The sequence below is a fragment of the Furipterus horrens genome, unplaced genomic scaffold, assembly GCF_987537825.1.
Source record: "Furipterus horrens unplaced genomic scaffold, mFurHor1.1.pri manual_scaffold_1, whole genome shotgun sequence".
NCBI lineage: Eukaryota > Metazoa > Chordata > Mammalia > Chiroptera > Furipteridae > Furipterus > Furipterus horrens.
The window spans coordinates 2,287,883-2,309,833 of record NW_028327171.1 but is presented as its reverse complement, the minus strand read 5'-3'; the positions used below and the strand labels follow the sequence as shown (position 1 = coordinate 2,309,833).

General features: G+C 52.6%; 2 protein-coding genes across 6 annotated transcripts in view; one reads left to right on the top strand and one right to left on the bottom strand.

Moving 5' to 3' along the window:
• The window catches only part of SON (SON DNA and RNA binding protein), a 30,706-nt gene extending 26,574 nt beyond the window's left edge, over nt 1-4,132 (bottom strand). For all 5 annotated transcript variants that reach the window (XM_090271452.1, XM_090271456.1, XM_090271460.1 and 2 more), the window contains exons 1-2: nt 4,000-4,132; nt 1,030-1,196 (exon numbers count right to left, since the gene is read on the bottom strand). In XM_090271452.1, the coding sequence (XP_090127578.1) occupies nt 1,030-1,196; nt 4,000-4,076 (244 nt within the window). In that variant the 5' untranslated portion in view covers nt 4,077-4,132. The remainder of the gene's footprint in view (nt 1-1,029; nt 1,197-3,999) is intronic.
• Nucleotides 4,133-4,997: 865 nt separating this feature from the next.
• GART (phosphoribosylglycinamide formyltransferase, phosphoribosylglycinamide synthetase, phosphoribosylaminoimidazole synthetase) overlaps nt 4,998-21,951 on the top strand; it is a 28,118-nt gene continuing 11,164 nt past the window's right edge. Inside the window, exons 1-14 of the mRNA XM_090271448.1 lie at nt 4,998-5,067; nt 7,097-7,277; nt 9,653-9,748; nt 10,202-10,376; nt 12,984-13,095; nt 13,801-13,869; nt 14,345-14,470; nt 14,713-14,800; nt 15,165-15,250; nt 15,821-15,989; nt 17,891-18,122; nt 19,489-19,583; nt 19,950-20,059; nt 20,641-20,839. Coding sequence (XP_090127574.1) covers nt 7,133-7,277; nt 9,653-9,748; nt 10,202-10,376; nt 12,984-13,095; nt 13,801-13,869; nt 14,345-14,470; nt 14,713-14,800; nt 15,165-15,250; nt 15,821-15,989; nt 17,891-18,122; nt 19,489-19,583; nt 19,950-20,059; nt 20,641-20,839 — 1,702 coding nt within the window. The 5' untranslated portion in view covers nt 4,998-5,067; nt 7,097-7,132. The remainder of the gene's footprint in view (nt 5,068-7,096; nt 7,278-9,652; nt 9,749-10,201; nt 10,377-12,983; nt 13,096-13,800; nt 13,870-14,344; nt 14,471-14,712; nt 14,801-15,164; nt 15,251-15,820; nt 15,990-17,890; nt 18,123-19,488; nt 19,584-19,949; nt 20,060-20,640; nt 20,840-21,951) is intronic.

The following is a 21,951-nucleotide window of genomic DNA, read 5'->3' as shown; positions in this document are numbered from 1 at the left end:
AGGATTTACGCTAATGCCAGGATCAAGTCAGACAAACCTTCGTGATTCCAGAAAAAGCTGATCAGAAACCTAGGCCATTAGGGTTACAGAAAAGATAAATCAACACGTAACAAGACCTATTCCAAAGCAAAACCACTGCATTTCTACCAATTATTTAATATGCACCAAATTGTTAAGTCAATAAAATATCGCTAGAGCCCTGACCAGTGAGGCTTGGTTGGGCATCTTCCTGCAAAGAGCAAAAAGGTCGCAAGTTAGGGCACAGGCCTGGGTTGCGGGCATGGTACCAATCCATGTCTCTCTCCCTCTTTTCCTCCCCCACTCCCTAAAAACGATGAAATCTTTTAAAAAATAAATTTAAAAAAGAAAAAGTTGCTACAACCATGAATCTAAGCATGGCTAAAGTCTTTTTTTTTTACCATACCCTACATCAAAAATAATTTAAATTTTGAAAACTTTATAATGAAAAACCATACCCCACATTTTCCAAAACCAAACTAAGATACTGTAATTTTTGGTTGATCATAACTGCTTCATTTCTAAGCATCAATTATTTAATCAATTCCCAAAATGCTGCGTGTCTAAGAAATAATTCCTTTGCATTCACTGTATCTTTAAGAGGGAGCAGATGCAAAATAAGGCAACCTCTACACATGGTTTTTGAAATAAAACTTCCCAGGGTTTTAAAGTCATTACAAATGTGGTCCAAGCCCCTTCACCTTACAAAAACGGACATTTCAACAACCGTTTAATAAAAACTGACTTTCAAAATCCTGGCACTGAGGCACAAAACTAAATGAAATAAAGCCGACCCACCACGACGTCTAACAAGTTCATTAACGCTCGTATTTCAGTACACCGGTATTTTCAAATGAGTCAAACCAAGTCTTCAGTAAACCAATTAAACTAAAACTTGAATTTACTGAAATTTTAGATCTACTGAACATTTTAAATACCAGTCAAGAAAAAATACTGTTAACCATTTGAAAATCTTCACGTTTTGGAGACGGTGGACGACTTCCTACTTACCTGGCTTGCAGCGTAGTTCTGTATCTAAGACCCCAGAAAGCACCTCCTCTATCTTCTGAACTATTTCTTCATTTGGGAGGCTCCTGCCAGAGGCAACTGTGTCACCTGCCTGGTTTCCTTCCGCAGGTGTGTTTGTCTCACCATTGAGCTGGCCTTCACTCCTTCCACTTGACAAGAAAAGTTATCAAAATTACTAATATTTTTTAACACATCACGCGATAAATTAACATTTGTAACTCAATTCCTTAAAATATCCTTGCATTAACACGTTTCACCATTTTTGTATTTCTTTCAGATGCTAGTTCCTACTAGCAGTGCTTCCTGAACGCTATCCACTTACAGTGCTACACTTTCATTTTTATATTTAATTAAGATTTCCAGAGCTGTGGAAGTTAAGAAAAAGTCTTTCAAACAGGTTTAAAAGCTCATCTTTTTAAAAAATAAAATGCTACTAGAAACACAAATTAGATTTCGGTTACCCATGTATTTATCTCAGGACGAGTTATTAAGATCGCAATAACAAAAGCCCCCCAAAATATGACTTAACATTATGACAGAAGCTATGGCCACCATAAAGCCACACCTGTCCATGGATCACAATCATCAACGGTATCAAGGAACACAAGTTAGCCACAGACACGTCAAATAAAAAGGGTGACATCTAACCTCTGATCAGACTTCAACTACTCAGTTAATAAAATGCCGAAGTTTTAAAGAAAAATACATAACTTTACACCCAGTTATCAAAAACCCTAGTATTAAACTTCTGAAAAAACGGTTCATGTAAAACGAGTGACAACTCATTTACACCAACAGTAAACGAGCAGATGGCTTAATACACTTCCACGTCACAGGGCGTGGGGAGTCTGGGGCAGGCTCAGAGTGTGTGCAAACACCCGCTCCAGGCGCACAGCCCCGGGGCCCAGCACCGCGGAGCCGCCCCACCGGGAAGCGTGGGTACCGCCCGGGTACCGCCCCGGCCGGAGCCCCGGCCTCCCCCCGCCTGCTCTGGGCGCCTGAGGCTTTGTTTTCTCTGTTCATTTGTTTGGGTTTTTTCTAGACAGAAAAATCTTAACAGACATAAGAACAAGGCACTTACCTAGTCATTTTTACTACTTTTTGTAGCAAAATTGTTTTGAAAATAATTTCAACAACTTTTAACGTAATCTAACAAGTTTTAGCTAACAAAACAGATCGAACAATTAGGCTCCACTACTTGATAGACGTCTGAACGGTCAGAACACAAGAAACAGCAGTTGACTAAACGTCATTAAGGAGCATTTGGTTTTCTAACAGTGAGTCACGTGCTAATGAACGTTTGTTCGCTACTAACGTCACGAGGTTCTCCGTTTGTAAAACCCACCTAACCCGACACAAAACTGCAGGACCGGCGCTCCTCCCCCGGTTCCCGAGCGAGGCCGGCGGGCACAGAGACGACGGGACGCCCGCTGAAGGTCACACAGCGCTCAGCGGGGCCGGGGCCCTGGCGCCCGCAGTCTCGCCCGGACGCAAAGCGAGCCTGAGCGCGTAGCCCCGAGCGCTGCGGGGTGCTGACCGCCAACGCGGGGGAGGACACGTCAGGCCCCCGCAGTGCCCACCCACGCAGCCCTCCCACGGGCGTCCCCGGGACCCCAAAACCGGCCCGAAACGCGCCCCCGCCCGAGCCCCAGACAGGCTTGTGTACGACGCCCCGGGGGAAGGACCGCCGAACGCGGGGACCCTTCGCAGAGCACGTCCGTCCAGGGCGCACAGGGAAGGGGAGAGACACCACGCCCAGGCCGAGGCTTTTAACTCCCCCGGGAGTCCGCACAACCAAACGCACTTCCCCGGACCGACACGGACTCTCACAGGCGGAGCGCGCACGGCCCTCGGCGGCCACCGGAGTCCTCAGACGCGCGCCCGCCCGCGCCCCGGGCTCCTCTCGTCACGCTGGGAACGCGAGCGCGCCACGGGCCTTCGGTCCCCACTTCACGCCAACACCCCTGCAAACGCCGCCCTAAGACTCGGGGCGGCCGAGCGCGTGAGCGCCTAACCGGCGACCGCGTTCTCGGCTGGACCCCCAGCTCCCCGGTCGCCGTCGCTCGGAACTTTGTTAAAACCCCGGCAGCGAGCGCGTCTGGCCGCGAAACAAGGGCCTGCGCGACACGAAGCAGCAGCGGCGACGGCCCGCGGGCGACGGGGCCCCGCCGGCCTCCCGCGAGCCGACGCCGGCGACTCCTCGGGAGCCCGCTCCCCGCTCCCCGTCGGCGTGCAGCCCGCCGGCCGCGACGCCACGACCGCCGAACCTTTCGCGCCGGCCCGCCGCGGCCAGGCCGGGGCGGCAGCCGGGAGGCCCGTCCGCGCAACGCGCGCTCCCCACTCGCGGGACGACGGGACGGCTCGTGGGCCCTCGCCCCGACTCCGCGCGTCCCGCCAGCCCGCGTTCGGCCTGGGCCGTAATTTCAATCCCTGAGGCACCGGGACGCCGCCGGGCGGAAGGCCCGGGGCCCGAACCCCCGAACGAGAAGGCCCCGGCCCCGCGCCGGCCCGCAGCCCGCAGGACAAAGCGGCTTGAAGTCGGCGCCACGAACGGCCGGCAGGGCCTTTCCGGTCGCGGGCACCGGCCGGCGAAACCGACCGAGGCCGCGGGGGGAGGGGGCCGCGGCGGCGGGGGAGGAGCCGAAGAGGAACTAGGCCGCCGCCGAAGCACCGGCAGGCCCGCCGCAGCGGGAGCGTCGGGACGGCCACACGGGGAGCCGGGGCAGCGCCCTAACTCGGTCCCAGGAAGGGGGGCCGGGGATGCGGCGGAAAGGGCCAAGTTCCGCGCTCGGAAGGGAACGGATGGCGGGGGGTGGGGGGGGCGAAAATGGATCCCGGGCCCAGGCGGGGCCGTAGCGGGGCCTGAGACGGGGAACGACGGAGACGCCGAATGAAGGCCCACGCGGGGCCCCGGCGGCCCCTCGGGAGCAGAAGAGGCTGGGAAGCGCGTACCTGGAAAGCTCCTGTTGAATTTCCCGGAATTTACTGACCACGAAAGACCTAAAGATCTGCTCGATGTTGGTCGCCATGGCGTCCGCTCCGTTCTCTCAACTCCTCCTCGCTAGTCCTCCAGGCTCCCAGAATGCCTTGGGCGGAGGCTCAGCGGCCAATTCCGTCAGCCGCCGTCCTGATTGGCTTCTGCTGGAACGCCCGGATCGGCACGCTCCGCCGCTGGACCAATCAGGGAGCACGGGGCTGCTCTCCTCCGCTGTTTCTGAGCGGCTCGGGGAGAGCTGCTGACGTTTGCGCCGCGCACGGGTCTGGCCGCCATGTTAGTAACTGACGCAGGCGCCATTACAGGAGGATTCTCTCGAGGCGACTTTGTCAGCCTGTCAGACCCCAACGGTGTTTGGGGGAGGCTTACTTTAGCCCCCCGAGATTAAGTGTCATGAGGAAAAGGAGCAAGAAGGGCGACATTGCCGAGTTATTGCAGCAGGAAGCTGTATCCGGAAAAGCATTCATCAGCCCCCGCCCCCCCTGTAAATCAACACGAAGAACACAATCTCCCCCCATCGCTCCCAGGGCGTCCTATAATCGGGCTTTTTATTTTGTAAGCAATACACAGGAAGTCTCGAGATGCCTGCGTTCAAAGCCTGGTGCATTCTGGGCTGGAGCCAGGCGTGTCAGGAGAGTTCTCCCCATCCCTGCTCCGTTCTGACTCGTTAGCTATGTGTGGACTCAAAAGTTTAGGGAGCGCCCCTCCTCCGAGCTGAGGGTCTGGGGAGGAACAGAGATGGCGGGCGGCACACGACGCCACAGTGTTACATCGCAAACGCGCACAGGCTGAACGGCCTTGCCCGGGGACTGGGCCGAAGCCGCGCCCCACGACGGGAGGGAATCGCACTCGATTACCTCGCGGCAGGGACCACGCGCGCAGTGGCCAATGGGGAGGCGAGGCCCCCGCGGGGGGGCGGGGCCCGGGCGGGCGGGCGCGCGCCGGGATCCCCCTCGGCCCACTTCCGGCGCGGCGCGCGCGGGGCTGTGCGTGCCGGGGCCAGGCTGCCTGCGTCCGCCGTGTCGGTGCGTGAGCTCTCCGCGCCGCTGAGGAACGTGCATCTGGGCTGGGCGTGGGGATTTCATGAACGGGCTTGGCTGTGGGGACTTCTCCTCTCCGAACGCCTTGCGGGGGGCGGGCTGGCCACGTGCTTTTTCCCTTTTAACTGAGGTTTCCATTGGGTCTATCACTTTCCCCTGCTTTCTAAGAGTCGGGGCCTTGGGGTGTTTTTATGTTGTTTGAGGTCAGAAGCCTAGATTGCCATTTTTTTGATTATGCATCCATTGTCTCTAGAAGAGTGGTGCCCTTCCGCGTTTGCTTTGTGCGGTATGTTACCCACCAAGCCCACTGAAATCCAGGCTTCACGTGGCTCTCGTATCTCGTTGTGTCCCCTCGTTTAGGTGACTGGGTCCCAGGAAGGTTAATGAAGTCCCTCCAGGTGGCCGTCCCAAAGGGACAGTCCCGACCCAGGCAGGCCCCCTGGCCGTTCCGGGTGTGGGTTCTTCAGGCCCAGGGGTCCCCTCCCCTCTTAAGTCCAACTAAATGTGGCGCTCGGTTTGTTTCAGAAATTGCAACGCACACGGCAAATCTGTGAATTCCATTAAGCGAAAATAGGTTTTTATCTCTCCGAGATGATAATTTGGTAATGGTTTTCTTTCTCAGATTTTCAGTTAACTGCCCGATGGAAAATTGCTCGTGTTGCAGTCCAGGCCCCACCCCACCCCCTAACTCCGTGACTTCAGCTGGTTCCTTAACCTAATACCTGAGTTTCTTATCGGTAAAGCGGCGAGGGTAACGGGATCTGCCGCAGAGAACAGTGACGTTTAAGTGGGATGATTCATGATAAGCGTCTGGAATATACCATCTAGCTCAAAGAAAGTGCTCAAGAGGTGTGCGTGTTTTCTATCAGCGGCTTAGATTTTTATTTACGTGTGTAATCCCAGCATCTCACAGGAAATGACAGGCTTCAGTTTTCCCTGTTAGTTTGCTTCTGCATAATTAAACGTCTTCTGAAAATCTAACAAGGTCGCATTTACTACGGCCGAATGTCAGAAATCGTGCTCACTGTCCGTGTAGATGTTAGTTCGGGTCATCCTTAGATGGCCTTGTAAGGCAGGCCTCCTTCCATCTTTTAAGACGGAAAGAAACTGAATTACGGGTCGAGCTTAGCAAGGTCACAGCGCCGGCGGAAGCCGAGAGGTAGCCGTCGCCTGTCCTGCTGCGAATCAGGTGCCAGAACTAACACGAGGCACGTTCGCGTTTGATTTTGTCATCCTCTGCCCATCTTCTAACGCCCTGGGCCATCGTCTTCTGACGTCGGGTCGGCAAACTGCGGCCCTCGTGCCCGTCCTCCCTGCCGCCTCCGTCCGCGCGGCCCCTCGGAGACAAAGGGCTGTTACATCACTAAGTGGCTGAAAAAAATGAGAGCAAGAGGGACGTTTTTACGAGCCGTGAAAATTATAACATTAAATTGCAGTGTCCGTCAGTAAAGTTACTGAAACAGTCGTGCCTGTTTACAAACCTCTGACGGCGATCTGTGACTTGCAGGCCGCACCTGTTTCTGTGCGTTTTTACCGGACACCGCGACGCTTGTTGACTTAGATGCTGTCGCTGCCTGCCGTCATGCTGCGGCGGGGTCCAGTAGTTGGGACAGAGGCTGTAGCCCTCAAAGTGTGTATCTGTGAGACCTCAGGGTTTAAAAAGTTATTTTAAATTCTGGTCTCGATTTAAAACATCCGCATCCATTTTTAACCGAGGCTTGGTGATTATTATATCTTTTAACAGTGAAGCCCAAAGAAGGGTTATTGTTCATTGGAGTATTTTTTTTTTAATCAAATAAGGAGTTAAGTCATAATTTCACGCCCTCGCTTAGCTCTCTACGCCAGTCTGCCTCGTTTTCAAAATCCTCCCTATTCCTTAGGAAGACAGTCGTATTTCTCAAATTCCGAACCCTGATTTTGCACGAGTGAATCATTAGTATCCATGATTTATTCACAAATCGCGACGTCTGCCGTGGGTGCGTCTGAACACTGCCCTGTGGTTTTCTTTCTGCAGCTTTCGTTTTCCTTCGGGCTCCTGTTCGCAGGCAGCATGGCGGCCCGGGTACTTGTCCTTGGCGGTGGAGGCAGGGAGCACGCACTGGCCTGGAAACTGGCGCAGTCCAAGCACGTCGGACAGGTGTTGGTTGCGCCCGGAAACGCAGGCACTGCCTGCTCCGAGAAGATTTCAAATGCTGGTAACCATATTTTCGAGTAGGGAGTGGTAGTGGATGATGATGAGTGATAAACTGCCGACTGTATCTGCTCTTTATAAGCTCCATTGCTGTGCACATTTGAATGCTTTTTCTAACCTTAGAACTTATATGGTAATTTGAATACTTGCCATATATTATAAATTTAAGGTATACTGTTGTTCAAAGTGTAGAATATCCTTAGCTTAAATTATTTTAAACCTTATAAAACATGCATTAAAAAGTCGCAAGTCCCTAATATAGGTTAAAGGCGTTTTTGTTTAGTTTATTGATTTTTAAGGGGTTGGGAGGAGAGAGAGGGAGAAACATCGATTTGTTGTTCCACTCCTTTACGAGTTCATTGGTTCAGTCTTGTATGTGCCCTGACCCGGGGTCAAACCTGTAACCTTGGTGTATCCAGGTGATGATCAAACCAACTGAGCTACCGGGCCAGGACTAAAGGCATTTTAATGTATATTTTTGGACATGAAAAGTTGAGCAATGCTATTAAATGTCAGTTCCAGCAATTCTAACTCCACCGCAGGTCTCAAGCTTTATCTCTTCAACTGGTAGAAAAATGACCAGTTCTTACGTTACGTTAAACTCTTCAGTGACTTCCCATAGTACTTAGAATAAAACTCAAGCTCCTTAATCTTCCTTACAAAGCCCTTTGTGACCTGGCCTCTGCCTGCCTTTCCAGCTGATCTTTTAGATCCCTTTTGTGTCCTGTTAGCCACTCTGTCCGTGGGGTCAGTCCTGCCAGTTTCCCAAACAGAGCCGCCTTGGACTTGGCATTGGTTGCCACCCCCAGTATGGGTGCCTCTCAAAGGAGTCTCGCCTGAAGTTTCTACTAAGTAAAGCATGTCCGCGCCGTTTTACTTGTTTTCCGTTGTGAACCATTGTACGTAGTTTTGCTTCTCTGTTGTCTGTCTTCTATCTTCATTTCCCCCCAGAACATAAGCTCTTGCATTTAAGCTACGTGAGGGCAAGGAGCCCGCCTGTCTTGTTTTGCACTGTGCACCACGCCAGGGACCCTATGTGGCATGGTCTGTGTGGAGAGAGGAACATGGCCCAACCAGCTGCACACTGGGGAGATAATTGCTTACACGGGACCAAAAATAAGAATACTAAGAAAATAGGATGAAGCCCTGGCTGGGTAGCTCAGTTGGTTGGAATGTCGTCCCACTACACCAAGGTTGCAGGTTTGACCCCAGTCAGGGCACATAGAAGAATCAGCCAGTGATGTATCAACAAGTGGACCAACAAATGTCAATCTTCCTCTCTCTCTCTCTCTCAAAATTAATGAACAAAGTCAATTTTAAAGAAGATGAGATGAAAAGACCAATCATCTGCTTCCCTAGGATCTTAGTTGAGGGGTGAGATGCTGTGTCTGTTCACTGAAAACCGGCACATTCCATTTGGAAGCAGCTGATGTCATGCAGGCCGGCCCATGAGAATCTCCTAGGACTGTGTCAGGAGGCTGCTGCCTCCTCCAGGGACAGGTTAGGTGTATCCTCCTCCTCCAGGCACCTTCTGCGCTGAGGCCGCTGGCTCTGCTCGGCCCAGGTCTGTTCGTGGCTCCTAACCCAGAGGGCACGGTCCTCCGTCCTTGTCCTGCGCATCACCAGCGTCGTGTTGAGCAGTGACCGCGCCCTTAGCCGGCCGGAGCGTGGTGATCCAGGTGCAGGGGGCCGAGAGCCCCTGGGCAGGAACGCGCGCTGAGCGTGTGGTGGGACCTGCTGCTAGATCCCCTCAAGGAAGTTTGCCTGTCCTGTAGGTAGGAGAACTGAGCAAGGTCCCAAAATCATGTCGTGCTCAGCTTAAGCATGTCTGCATGACGAGACCCTTCCTGACTCACCCAGAAGCAGCCTCCCTGTTCACCTCCTATCAGATGGGCCTGATTTATTCACAATTGGCCATTTCCTTCCTTATTTATTACCCAACGTTCCCACAGTGGAATATAAGCATCCTGAGTGTTAACCTCTTACCCCGTGACGAGGGCGCTATCTAGCACCTAGTGGTACCCGGTCGGGCCTGGATGAACGACATTAGAAGACCCCTTTCTGAGTGTGTTGCGTGACGCCTGTTCATTTGCTGCACAGTCAGGACTTGGGAGTCCCATGGGCTGAGAAGGCACTGCCGTTAGGGGAGCCGTTAGGAGAGCTCCCTGGTCCCGTCATCTCACTGGCTCAGCGAGGGCAGCGCTGAGCGTCGTTGGTGAGCTGATGCCCTCTGCCCCGACTGTCCCTGGGGGGCCTCCCCGGTACCAGGAAGAGGAAGCCAAGCTAATAGGCCTGACAAAGTGTAGCCCCTCCTTTCCAGTGCGCTTTTCAGAGTGTTTTCGGAAGTGAGGTAGACGGGTTTCTCCTTTCTGTTCACAGCCGTCTCCACCGGTGACCACAGTGCCCTGGCTCAGTTCTGCAAAGATGAGGACATTGAGTTTGTAGTTGTTGGACCGGAGGCCCCCCTGGCTGCTGGTAAAGTTCGCTCCTGTCCATTGTCACAGTGCGTCCAGGGCAAAGGGGGCTTGGGCTCATCTAGTCCGATTCCTGTAGAGGCGAGGATTTCTGGTGTAATATTACATTGGGAAAGGACCTTTCACCCTCTTGAAATGTATGGGTTTTAGACTTATTTTTCCTCAAGCAGCAGAAGTATAAGGAAAGAGAAATCAAGTTTGTAGCCATGGGAACATTTTCTGTGTTTTTATTGTGGTGTCTGGTTAGCAGTCTGTACATTTGAATATAACAAACAGCCTCTGCTGGTTTGGGTCCCGTGGTAGCGTTGGCAGCGGTTTTGTTCATAGCCTGTGGGCGCGACAGTCTGAAGCGTCCTCTGCCTTCTCTCAGAGCAGATTCAGTCTGGCCCTCGTTCGGGCTGGAGAGGCGCCCAGGGACGCCGGCTCCCCTGAGGCCGCTTGTTCCCCTCCGCAGGAATCGTCGGGGACCTGACGTCGGCAGGCGTGCGCTGCTTTGGCCCCACAGCGGAAGCAGCGCGGTTGGAGTCCAGCAAAAGGTTTGCCAAGGAGTTCATGGAGCGGCACGGAATCCCGACCGCCCGCTGGAGAGCTTTCAGCCGCCCCGAGGAGGCCTGCAGCTTCATCACGAGGTAGGGAGGGGACTGGGGAGGGCCGCGGGTGGCTGTGGCAGGTAAGCGCGCTGGTCACTGTTCCGTCACCAGTTTATCGTCAGATAATTGGGGGTGAGGGACTCGTTCTATTTTCCAACATCAAAATAAAATGGGATTCTGCGCATGTCTAGTACAGTCCTGTGGCCTTGCAGATTTCTAGGTGCGGGCCGGGGAGAAACATCGATCTGCTGGCCTACTTTTTGATGCATTCATTGGTTGACTCTTGCATGTGCCCTGACGGGGGGTCGAACCCACCACTTGGGATATCAGGATGATGCTCTAACCAGCTGACCACCTGGCCAGGGCAAGATGAATTTTTTAAATATTTATTACTGAATAGTTTCTAGGGGAACAGATACATCGGTTTTGTCCCCATGCACTCTTTTCAGAGCCAAAGTGACATGCTTGTGCATGGTGGCAACTTACAAAAGTACAGGATATTGATTTTTTTAATAAATAGTTAACCAGAGTGAGGAAACATCACCTCTGCCACCACTGCCCGACCCTCGGTCATGAAATTAGACGCCCTTGTCCGAGAAGGTAGACAGACACATACATGACTTTGCCCTTCATCGACACCTCTCCTTGTGACCTGGTGTGGTTTCCATTTAGTTGAGTCAGTTTCTTTCTTTTTAGTTTTTTTTTTAAGATTTTCTCTGTGGAGAGAAACACTGATTGGTTGCCTCTCGCACGCCCCCAACCAGGGACCTGGCCCGGAACCCAGACACGTGCCTTGACGGGGAATCAAACCAGTGACCTTTTGGTTCACAGGCTGGTACTCAACCCACTGAGCCACACCGGCCAGGGCAGTTTCATTCTTTAGTCATACTGTGTCCTCCAGAGTTTCTTCAACACTGACTGTTACGTCCTAGGTGCCAGGTGCCTGGGGTTAGCAAGGACTTTGGTATTTCCTCAGTGTCCTTTCAGACCTCCAGTCTTACTCGACAGGAGGAATTCCCAGCGACAGTCACATGTGCTTGGAGAGATGGTCTGTGTGTCTGTGGTTATATTGTTCTCGCACAGCCACGTTTTTGTAACTGGAAAAAAGTATATTTGTCCTATGGACAGACAGTGATTTCCAGTATCCAAGAAAATCTTGTTTTAGCCATTTCCTCTTTCTTTCTATACAATTAAAAATAAGATGGAACGTTGGTATGATTTTTACAAGTACTTTATCTTAATGAAGCTGGTACAGACAATGTCCATTTAAAACCCATATTCCAGGCCAAAAAAGAAAGATAAAATCAAAAAGAGCAGTGTGCTATGGTGCACACTTCTGTGTGAATAACTTTAGTAACTGCTAGTGGAAATTAGAACTTTTGGGGGGTCTTCTGACAAGACTTTTCTTCACCCTGAGAATGCTCTCTAGTCCGTGAGGCCATCTTTGCAGTGAGGCTTTCCTCCGACCCGATTCGTCCTCCTGACTCCATCCTGATGCTCCTCTTCTTTGGTCCAGGCCTTCAGATTCTAGAAGTGGCTTCTGGGTGAGAACAGGCCATTTCCCACAGTTGAGTTCTCCGGAGCGCGTCTGTCTGCCACCGGAAGTCATAGTCCAGGAGGGAAGGGTCACAGGCACGAGCTTCGGGGACAGTGAGAAAGTGGCTGTGAGCCCTGGTGTCGGTCCGCCTCCTTGATCACAGCCCTGAGAACGTGCAGCGGGAAGGGCGGCCCCCTGCGCCCACGTGGCGTGTTCTAAAGGCAAGGGCAGCAGGAAGGCGCTCAGTGTGGTCGCCACCCGGCAGCGCAGGGAGAATAGGCCGTGCATGGGCCTATGGGTGCAGGTTTCCAGGTGCTCCAAAGAGATGGCGGGTCCATTTTCAATTCCATCTTGAATACCGCACTACAAAAGAACTATTTTTTAAAATAAAAAAGATTGCGGGAAAAGATTAAAATAGAATATCTAAACCGGCAAACGACCCGTCTGTTGCTGATAAACTATCTCTTCTTTTTCCTCCGTTCCCAGTCCTCTTGGCGTGATTATCAGCAATTCTCTGACCTGTACAGAGAAACCCGAGTGGGTTCATTGGAACACCCTGTCTTTGGCAGTAGGATTCTTTGAGTTTCTTGAGAGGTGTTGTCATTTTCACTGTGAAGGGCGTCTCGCTGCTGTCCTGTCCCGTGACTGAGCTGAATGCCCTGTCCCCCCTTCGCACCCCGCAAGTCCGTCAGACATGGCGATGGCGGCTTCCCCCCGGGTCTCGGCACAGCAGCGACCTCGGGCCGGCAGGCCCTTGCTCCGGGGCTTGCAGACCTGCGTCTCCCACAGCCGCATCTTCCACTTAAAGGAGAGTACGATTCACTACTTTGTGTCTTAAGGAGGATTCCGTGCCCCTCTACAGCTGCCTCCGTCTTCCGCAGACTTTGCCGCACGACCTCATCACGAGTGAAAGGGAAGAACAGTGCCGTCTGGTGACAGCTAGAAAGGGGCGCAGGGGAACTCCTCGGGGGGTGCCGCAGAGCGGTGGCGGGTCAGCGCTGGTCCTCTGCTTCCCTCGCCGCTGTGGCGGAGCCTCACAGGACCCCAGAGCGACGTCGGTGTTCAAGCTGCGAGGGTTGGCGGGCTACTGAGCGTGACTCTGTTCGCAGCGCGGACTTCCCGGCTTTGGTGGTGAAGGCCAGCGGCCTCGCGGCCGGGAAAGGGGTGGTCGTCGCCGCGAGCAGAGAAGAGGCCTGCAGAGCCGTGCAGGAGATGATGCAGGTGGGTCCCTGGGACAAGGTGTGGTTTTCCGGTCACGCTGCGGAGCGTTTACAACATCCTGCTCTGAAGTTCACAAAGTGTTCCTCCAGAGAAGGAACTCGGTCCCGCAAACACACAGGAAGTTACTTCCCATCGTACTTTGTGACACGATCCCTCTCCATAGAAGAGGGTGACAGGTGACACTGGTGGCCGAGCCGGGACAGGGTGCTTGGGAAGTCAGTTCCCGCATCCGCTGTCGTCTGCTGCAGAAGGCAGGAGATGGCCAGGCTGTGGGGCGGACAGCTCAGTTCTCGGCCACCCATGGGGGCCGGCGTCTCCGCCCTCTGCGTCCCGCCCCTCGGGGGTGACGCGCCGAGTCACTGTACTCGGCTCCTCCTTTGTGGTCCATCTTGGTGGCCGTGCGTGCCCCTCCTTGTAGAGGTCTGCGCTCACAGACCCGCGCTGCAGTCGTCGTGGGTAGACGTGTGACTGCAGCCCGAAGTGAGGACGAGCGGGGGCGGGGCGGCGTCTCCCCCTCCCCGGGCTCCCGTGCCGGCGCCACTTGGAAAAGAGGGAGCGTCCGTCGGTTTCTCTGCGGCGCTCGGGAAGGGAGGGCGGTCACCGCCCTGCGCGCTGGCTCGTGAGACGGAGGGCGGAAATGACAGCCGATTAGTAAATGTGAAAAGCTTACAATCTACTCTCTTTTTCTTTTTAATCTACGCTAAGGAGAAAACTCTAGGGGCGGCTGGAGAAACCATTGTCGTTGAGGAACTCCTTGAGGGGGAGGAGGTGTCTGTAAGTGTGTCCCACTTCCAGCCCTTTCTCTTTAAGATTCCGTTTCCTTGCTTTTGGGGGGGGGGGGGGGACGTTCCTGTGCGGCCGCCTCTCGCGCCCCCGCCGGGGCCCGGGCCTTCCCGAGGTGCGCGGGGCCCCGGGACACTTGGTTTACTCCGGTTTTTCACCCGAAAGCGCACAGCCAGCGGTTCCAAAGGGACGCGGTTAGTGTTCGGGGTGCAAGTGGAGGAAGAATTTGCCCCCTTTCAGCCCCCCCAGTTTTCAGTGGCGGCGCGGGCGTGGAGCAGACGTCACAGAGCGCGAGGCTGAGACGCCCGTGGGGGGCGGCGGGTTGTTCACGCTTCGGGGCGCTGTGCTGGAGAAGGAACGCTTCTCCCGGGGAAGAGCAGGGCGCCCCACCCCCACCCCCCCCCCACCCCACCCCCCCCCCCCCCCCCCCCGGCCCTGAGGCGCGCGGCCCGCCCTGTCCCCGCAGTGCCTGTGCTTCACGGACGGGAGGACCGTGGCGCCCATGCCCCCGGCGCAGGACCACAAGCGCCTGCTGGACGGGGACCGCGGCCCCAACACGGGCGGCATGGGCGCCTGCTGCCCGGCGCCCCAGGTACGTCCGGCCGGCGGGGCCTCCCCGGGGGCTCGGGCTTCTCCGCGCGCGGCCGCCCCTCCGGTTACGGGACCCGCACTGGTGCCTCCTCGCTGCGGCGCGTCCTCAGAGTTTAGGAATTCAGAGCGCTCGCGCCACCTCGGGTGATAAGTCCACAGTAGTGTCCCCGCGCGGTGTCCCCCGCGGCGCTGCCCGCAAGGCCTGGCGGCGCCGACTCCCCGCGCGCTCCCGTGTGTCCCCAGGTGTCCGAGGACGTGCTGCGGACAGTGCGGCGGGCCGTCCTTCAGCGGGCGGTGGACGGCCTGCGGCAGGAGGGCGCGCCGTACACGGGTGAGCGGGGGGCCCCCCCCCCCACCTTCTAGTTGGCCGCTGCCCTGACGTCCCCTGCGGTGACGCCGCGCCTTCGCGTCCGCACGCCTGCGCCCTCGTTCTCAGGCCCACACGGTGGCTTCACGCCCTGGGGGGCTCGCTGGCCGGCCTTCGAACCTGAAGGTCGTGGGTTCGAAGCCCGGTCGGGACACAGGCCTGGGCTGCGGGCCGGGTCCCTGCAGGGGCCGTGGGAGGGGCAGCCGCACACCGATGTGTCTCCCCCTCCCTCCCTCCCTCCCTTCCCCTCTCTCTGAAAATAAACACATAGAATCCTTTTTACAAACACGATGTCTTCACTATAGATCTCTTCTCCTTTTTAATGAAGGCGTTCTCTACGCTGGTATAATGCTGACCAAGGACGGCCCGAAGGTCCTGGAGTTCAACTGCCGTTTCGGTGACCCGGAGTGCCAAGTGGGTACTAATTAAAGACGATACAAAGTATTGCTTTGTAGAATATGGGTGTTGCTTTAATCTCAGGATTTATGAGCTTAAACTAGTTACCTTTGGGAAGAAGAGCTGACCCAGAACAACATGGGTTTCCACTGTGCACGTCCACTTACGTGCAGGTTTTAAAAAAGAAGTGTGCAGGCGGCCCTCCCTGTTCCTGGGTTTTGCGTCTGTAGGTTCAGCCAGCTGCAGGTCAGAAGCAGGGCTGCGGTCCGTGGTGGAGACTCTGCGGAGGTGGGACGCTGACCGGTTACAGTGACCTCCGCTTTATAAAAGGGACTTGGGCACCCCCCGATTCTGGGACCGGCAGCGGGTCCTGGAACCAGCGTCCTGTGGGTAGCAAGGGACAACTATACTTAAGTTTTCAAGGAGTCATGAGTTACATGCGGTTTTCGACTAGTGGGGGGTCGGTACCCCTAGCTCCCACGTTGTTCGTGGGTCCACTAGATGTGCAGGTTTTGATGGAATCCCAGGGAGGAAAACGTCTAAGAACCCAAATTCCTCTCAGTTGCCGCACTGATTATGTTTCCCCAGGTAATCCTCCCGCTTCTGAAAAGTGACCTTTACGAGGTGATTCAGTCCACCTTAGATGGCCTGCTCTGCGCGTCTCTGCCTGTGTGGCTGGAAGACCGTGCGGCCATCGCTGTGGTCATGGCGAGTGAGGGGTACCCGGGAGACTACGCCAAGGGCGTGGAGGTGACAGGTGAGTGCTGGCAGCGGCAGGCTGAGGTCAGTGTGCGCAGGAGGCCGCCCTCCCACGCTGCCCTGCTCTGCTTTCCTTTGTTTTATTTGCTCTGCCCTTCCTAAGGGTGTGAGGCCATCAGAAACTTTCCAGGGGTGCTGCGCGTAATCACGTTGCTTGTTGGATAAGGGTGTTCAGATACCCAACATCGCTGTATTTAGAGAACCGCCACCCAGCCCCGGCCAGTGTGGCTCAGTGGGTTGGGCATCATCCCATAAACCAAAGGACTGCCGGTTCCGTTCCCGGTCAGGGCACATGCCTGGGTTGCAGGTTCAGTCCCCAGTCAGGGCGCGTACAAGAGGCAGATGATCAATGTTTCTCTCCTTCTCTCTCTCTCTCCCTCCCTTCCCTTCTCTCTAAGATCAGTATGTCCTCAGGTGAGGACTTGAAAAAAAAAAAAAAAAGAACTGTCATCCATTTCCCTTTCTGGACAAGAAAGACTGAAGTGGCCTGGCCAAGAGCCAGGAAGATGCTGGAACTGTGTGAGAGTTAGGAGAACGTTAGCATGAACGACATCGACGAGGTAAATCTCAGATGCACGAGCTGAGAGTGATCACAAACGGACCCCCAGTGTGCAGTGCGCCCCAAGTCTCCAGGACGGCAGAACTCAAACACCGTAACGCAGGGCCTTCCCTGCTGTTTCTCTTTACAGAAGGCGAGGCAGCTAGGTAACTGATGTTATTCAAACAGTGCTTTAAATGCCAGATAAGGTCCAGGGCCACAGCCCAGAGGCGGCCCGAGACCCCTGGTGGCTGGGCCTCCCTCGGAGCCTCCGCGGTGCTGGGTTCAAACACCCCACTTCCTGTCTCACCCAGACAGGAGCCCCGTTGCCCTGAGATTCCCACACGCGGCCCCTGGACAGTTAGGAGTCTATTGCCTTTTCAAGTGAACCAAAAAAGAGAAGGGACGGAATCAAGATCCTTTGTATTGGTGAAATTTCCCTAAGGTGAAGGTGGCAAGCGTGATACTCATTTCTGACACAGCAGTATTGGGTACCCCCAGTACCAGCAGGTTTTGGGTGACTGGGAATGAATGCTCCCGTGTATAAAAGCAGGGAAGACATAGATTAACCCACTCCCAGACAGGATCCGGGAAGAGAAGTGGACATGGTAAGAGGGTTTGTGAACGGCTTTCTTTTTGAACATTAAGGGAGATCCTTGTATAAACTGCCCATGTTCGCCAGTTTAGAATATAAAAAATACAGTCTAATAATATTTTAAGTCTAAAGTTATGTATGAGAGCTTTTAAAGTAGTTCAAAAGAAAGTGAAGCCAGGGACATGAGACTGTAAAACAAGTTTGTCATCAAATTTTACAATTGTTATGTTGGAGACAAGATGAAGAATATGTTTTGCATTGTGGTGGCTCTATTGATTGTTTAAAAGAAAAAGAAGAAGAAAGCACATTTACTTGGATAGCTGTGGTAAAAGAGAAACTCACGCTCTTAAGTAGAAGCTGTGTTCAAATCCAGGATTATTCATTGATGTTAGGATTTCATACTTTTTTTTTCCCCTCCCTTAAGGTTTTAACTTCGGTAAAAATAACTTTCTCCTTCTAAATCTCAAACTTTTCAGGGGTTAGCTTTTTCTCCTCATTGAAACAATAGTTCGTAAGTGAAATTTATGATAGCACGGAGTTTTAGGAATTTAATTATCACCCTAGAGCAGAACAGACTGTCCTTGCAGATAGTGTCTATTTACTATTATATTGCATTAATTCCTTCCTGATAGGATTCTTGTGACGATTCATTGAAGTGAAATAAAGATTTTACTTTAAAAAGAAAAAGCTCTGGGAAATCACAGACCCACTCAGCAGTGCAGAATACTGTTACTGCACATACTGAGGCCGGTGTCCCTTCTCACAGGGCTGGCTGGGGCCCAGGCTCTCGGGCTGCAGGTGTTCCACGCGGGCACAACCCTGAAAGATGACAGGGTGGTGACAAGCGGAGGGAGAGTCCTCGCAGTGACGGCTATCCGGGAGAATCTCGTCTCGGCCCTTGAAGCAGCCAGGAAAGGACTGGCTGCTATCAAGTTCAAGGGGGCTGTTTACAGGAAGGACATAGGCTGTGGGGCCGTGGCGTTCCTCCAGCAGCCCAGGTAAATTCCTCCCCGCGGCCAGGACAGCGCCTCCAAAACTATTGCCTGGGGCCAGGTAGGGAACCCCAGAACGCAGTGAGCTTAAAGATCTCTTCACATTGTTCGCTTTAAGCACCGTCATTTGCGTGTTAATCAGCAGTAAAGGAGGGAAAAGGACTTCTACTCCTTGAGCTGTATGCTTAAATATCACTGTTACTTATATCTCAGTTCCGGGTTTTGTCAAAGAATTCGAGAAGAGTTCCACTTCTGCAACGTGGTTTGATGACACTGTACACGCGGTAGTCCTGTCACTGCGTTTACATCTGTCACTGAAATGTATTTTCACCCCTACTGGTTCATTTATTGACATGTACCACTATTCCTATATAAAAGTCAATAAACTTAATTGCATCTGTGAGTGTTTTGCTTTCTTAACTATATATCACAGTTACTATTCTTCATTGAGTTCTTGTATAAGAAATGAGTAAGTTTTAGGACAAAGTAAGAAATTTTAGCAACTTAATTCAAGCTACACTGCTACCAGTAGGCAAGTTTTCAACGTTTGAATACTGGCTTTTTTTTTAGAAATAAGAACATGCTACAATTTTATTTTTTATTTTAAAATGACTAGATCCCATTGAAATGATCTATTTCAAGGAACTGCAACCTTAACCGTCTGAGTTCTTTAAAGATGAAGGTGTTTTAAACCGATAGAACCCAGTATGTTTGTACGCTGGTACTCTGTTTTTAATGAAACTTGGCGTGTTTCTTCACGTGTCCCTGCGTCCCCTGAGGCCCACGTCCTCCCTGTGCGAGGACAGGCTGCTGCGTGCGTGGAGTGCCCACCCTGGGACTCGAGTGTGGGCCCCACCGTGGTCGCCCCACATCGCAGGCAAGGCACCGAATACAGGGTCTGTTTTGCTTTATCTCATTTCTTAACTGTCTTCAGCTGTAAGGAAACTTCAATCCTCTATTATTGCGGTAAGAGCTCAGTCTTGCTATTCAGGGATTTCTTTATAGAGTGCTTAGAGTCCTGGTTTTTACTTTCTCGACTTAGTTTGGACACTCCTTCCCTTCCCATTCCACACTTGAACAGAGGAAGGTTGTGGGAGACTGTCAGTGCGTGTAGCTACCTCTGGGAAGCACTCAGAGAAGAATTAAGTTAGAGACATCCTTCTCCATAGCGATGCGACCGCCCCATGAGCTGGGGAGGCGATTCCAGCATCTCAGTTTCCAGGGCCATCGGAGTCGGGGGGGCCCAGCATGTCAGGGGACGTGAGAATCGGTCAGCGTCTCTCCTGCTTTAAATAATATTTTAAGGTTAAAATAGTTTTTTCTTTGCCATTTAGGTGATATCCTAGGTTTAGTTTTGTTTTTAATCCTTTAGGGGCCTGACTTACAAGGAATCTGGGGTAGACATTGCAGCTGGAAATATGCTGGTCGAGAAAATTAAACCCTTAGCCAAAGCCACCTCCAGACCCGGTGAGTCAAATTCTCTCCTTCGCTAGTTCCATAACTGACAAACATGGTGGATTGATCTGGGCTTTGTAGTTTACAGAGGAAGATGTTCCAAATTAATGCCACGTTCTGTAAGTGTTGCCCAATAAGCCGGACGGACCCATGGTCTTCTGCTTTGTAACTATTATTGAGAAAAGCATTTCTTATTTATGATGTTACACTCAAAAGAACCTATCTGCCCCTTTAATATTTAATTACGGTCTTGATCAGTGCGTTAAGTATGTGGGGCTCCCTTCCATTCCCAGGAAAGGCATCATGAAGAGGGGCTCTGTATATTCGTGTTTACCTGATCTGTAGAAATACATCAATAATTAATTTCCTCCCCAACAGGCTGTGATGTTGATCTTGGGGGTTTTGCTGGTCTTTTTGATTTGAAAGCAGCCGGTTTCAAAGATCCTCTTCTGGCCTGCGGAACAGATGGCGTTGGCACGAAACTGAAGGTAACCAGACATCTTTGTGAACAAAGGCCTCTTGTGGAAGACAGAGGGAATTGACTGTATGTCAGGAACGTATTTTTCCCTCTTTCACATACAGGTACTACAGAGAACCATACCAAATAACCATATAATATGCCCTGGCTGGTGGGGCTCAGTGGGTTGGGCATCGTCCTGCAAACCAAAGGGTCCCCAGTTCGATTCCCAGTCCGGGCACAGGCCTGGGTTGCGGGCCAGGTCCCCAGTTGGGGGTGTGTGAGAGGCAACCACACACTGATGTTTCTGTCCCTCTTTTTCTCCCTCCCTTCTCTTTCTAAAAATAAATGAATAAAACCTTTTTTAAAAAAAACCATATAATACAACAAATATCTACGTGTTTCTAACAACACAGTTCTGTTGAGGCCACATCTGGATGGAAGGGTTATTTTAGGGGTATTTTTGGACCAAGTAGTTTACAAGATTAGTATTCCTTTGTCTTCAGGTGTTCAGAGCAGCTAGCCAAAGCTGATAACACTGGTTAGCCCCCACCGCTGACCTGACAAGTAGTAATCCAGAGCTCACCTCATGTGGACGTTTCCGTTCCGTAGATTGCCCAGCAGTGCAACCGACATGACACCATCGGGCAGGACTTGGTTGCCATGTGTGTAAATGACCTTCTGGCTCAAGGGGCAGAGCCTCTCTTCTTCCTCGATTACTTCTCCTGCGGGAAGCTCGACCTCGGCACAGCGGGAGCTGTCGTGGCTGGGATCGCTCAAGCGTGTGGCCAGGCTGGGTGTGCGCTCCTCGGTACGGCTGCCCGCTCTGCCCCGTGTCCTGCTCACTGCGTAGTCCATGCCTCAGTGTGACCAGTGCGGCGGACGAGAGCGACTGTGCGTCCCAGGAGGAGGCCCATCGAACACAGACCACAGCACCTGAGGACAGCTGGGACCCCGGCATCCTAAAACCCCTCCTTGGGGGTGTCCCCGGGCTCACGCGCCTGCTGTCTGCCAGACCTTCTCTGTCTCCCCAGGCGCTGGCCCCTTTGCTAGCCCCATGTTTCTCAGTGGCCTCGTGGGCAGACGGGGTGGGGTTGGTTCCTCCTCACCAGCCCCACAGCAGAGGCAGGCACGGTCTCAGCATTCTAAGTCTGGAGTTTCAGTTCCCCGGAGGAGGACACGAGATGAAATGTGCCCAAAGTTTACTGAAGCGTTGCTGAAATACACGTGAGAATTTTGAGCAAAGTGAATCTGCAGGCTGATCAGGGAGCAAAATTGCCTCTTTCATAGATTACCACATCCGTGGACAAATCTGTACCAGAGGCCAAAATTGCCTTTTCAGCCGATTTTCAGAACAGTTTCTTATTTGCAGTCTGTGTGCCTAGACCCTGTCTTTACAGGATATTGTCGTCAAGTGAACTACGGGATGATTTTGGGCCAGGGCATTTGGGGTTAGGCGGGCCGATTGAGTCATTCCTCGAGCCCGTAACGTCATGTAGCACAGCGATCTTCAACCGGCATGCCACAGGAATTTTTAAAACATCCAATACCTGACGATTTAGTCAGGCACTGACCTCTTTTCCCTTAGATTGTCTAATTGAAGTGTGACAACAGCTGTCTGGTGTGAGTCCCCTGTCTTGAACCATAAGCATATAGATCATATAGTAAGAGCTGCATCTTATTCGTCAGCATCACATAATAAGGTTGCATCTGATTAGTTAAATCTTGGTACCAGAAATCCTTATACGGGCACCTGTTTTTTTACCAAAAAGTCACTTTGGAGCAAAAGGGATAGGTAATTACCTTTTTCCTTCTTTTTTTTTTTTTTAATTGATCAAAATTATATCTTATTTTTTATTGTTATTGTGGCAAAAAATATAGTCCATTTTGGGGTGTGCTGCAGAATTGTAGTAATTATGGGTG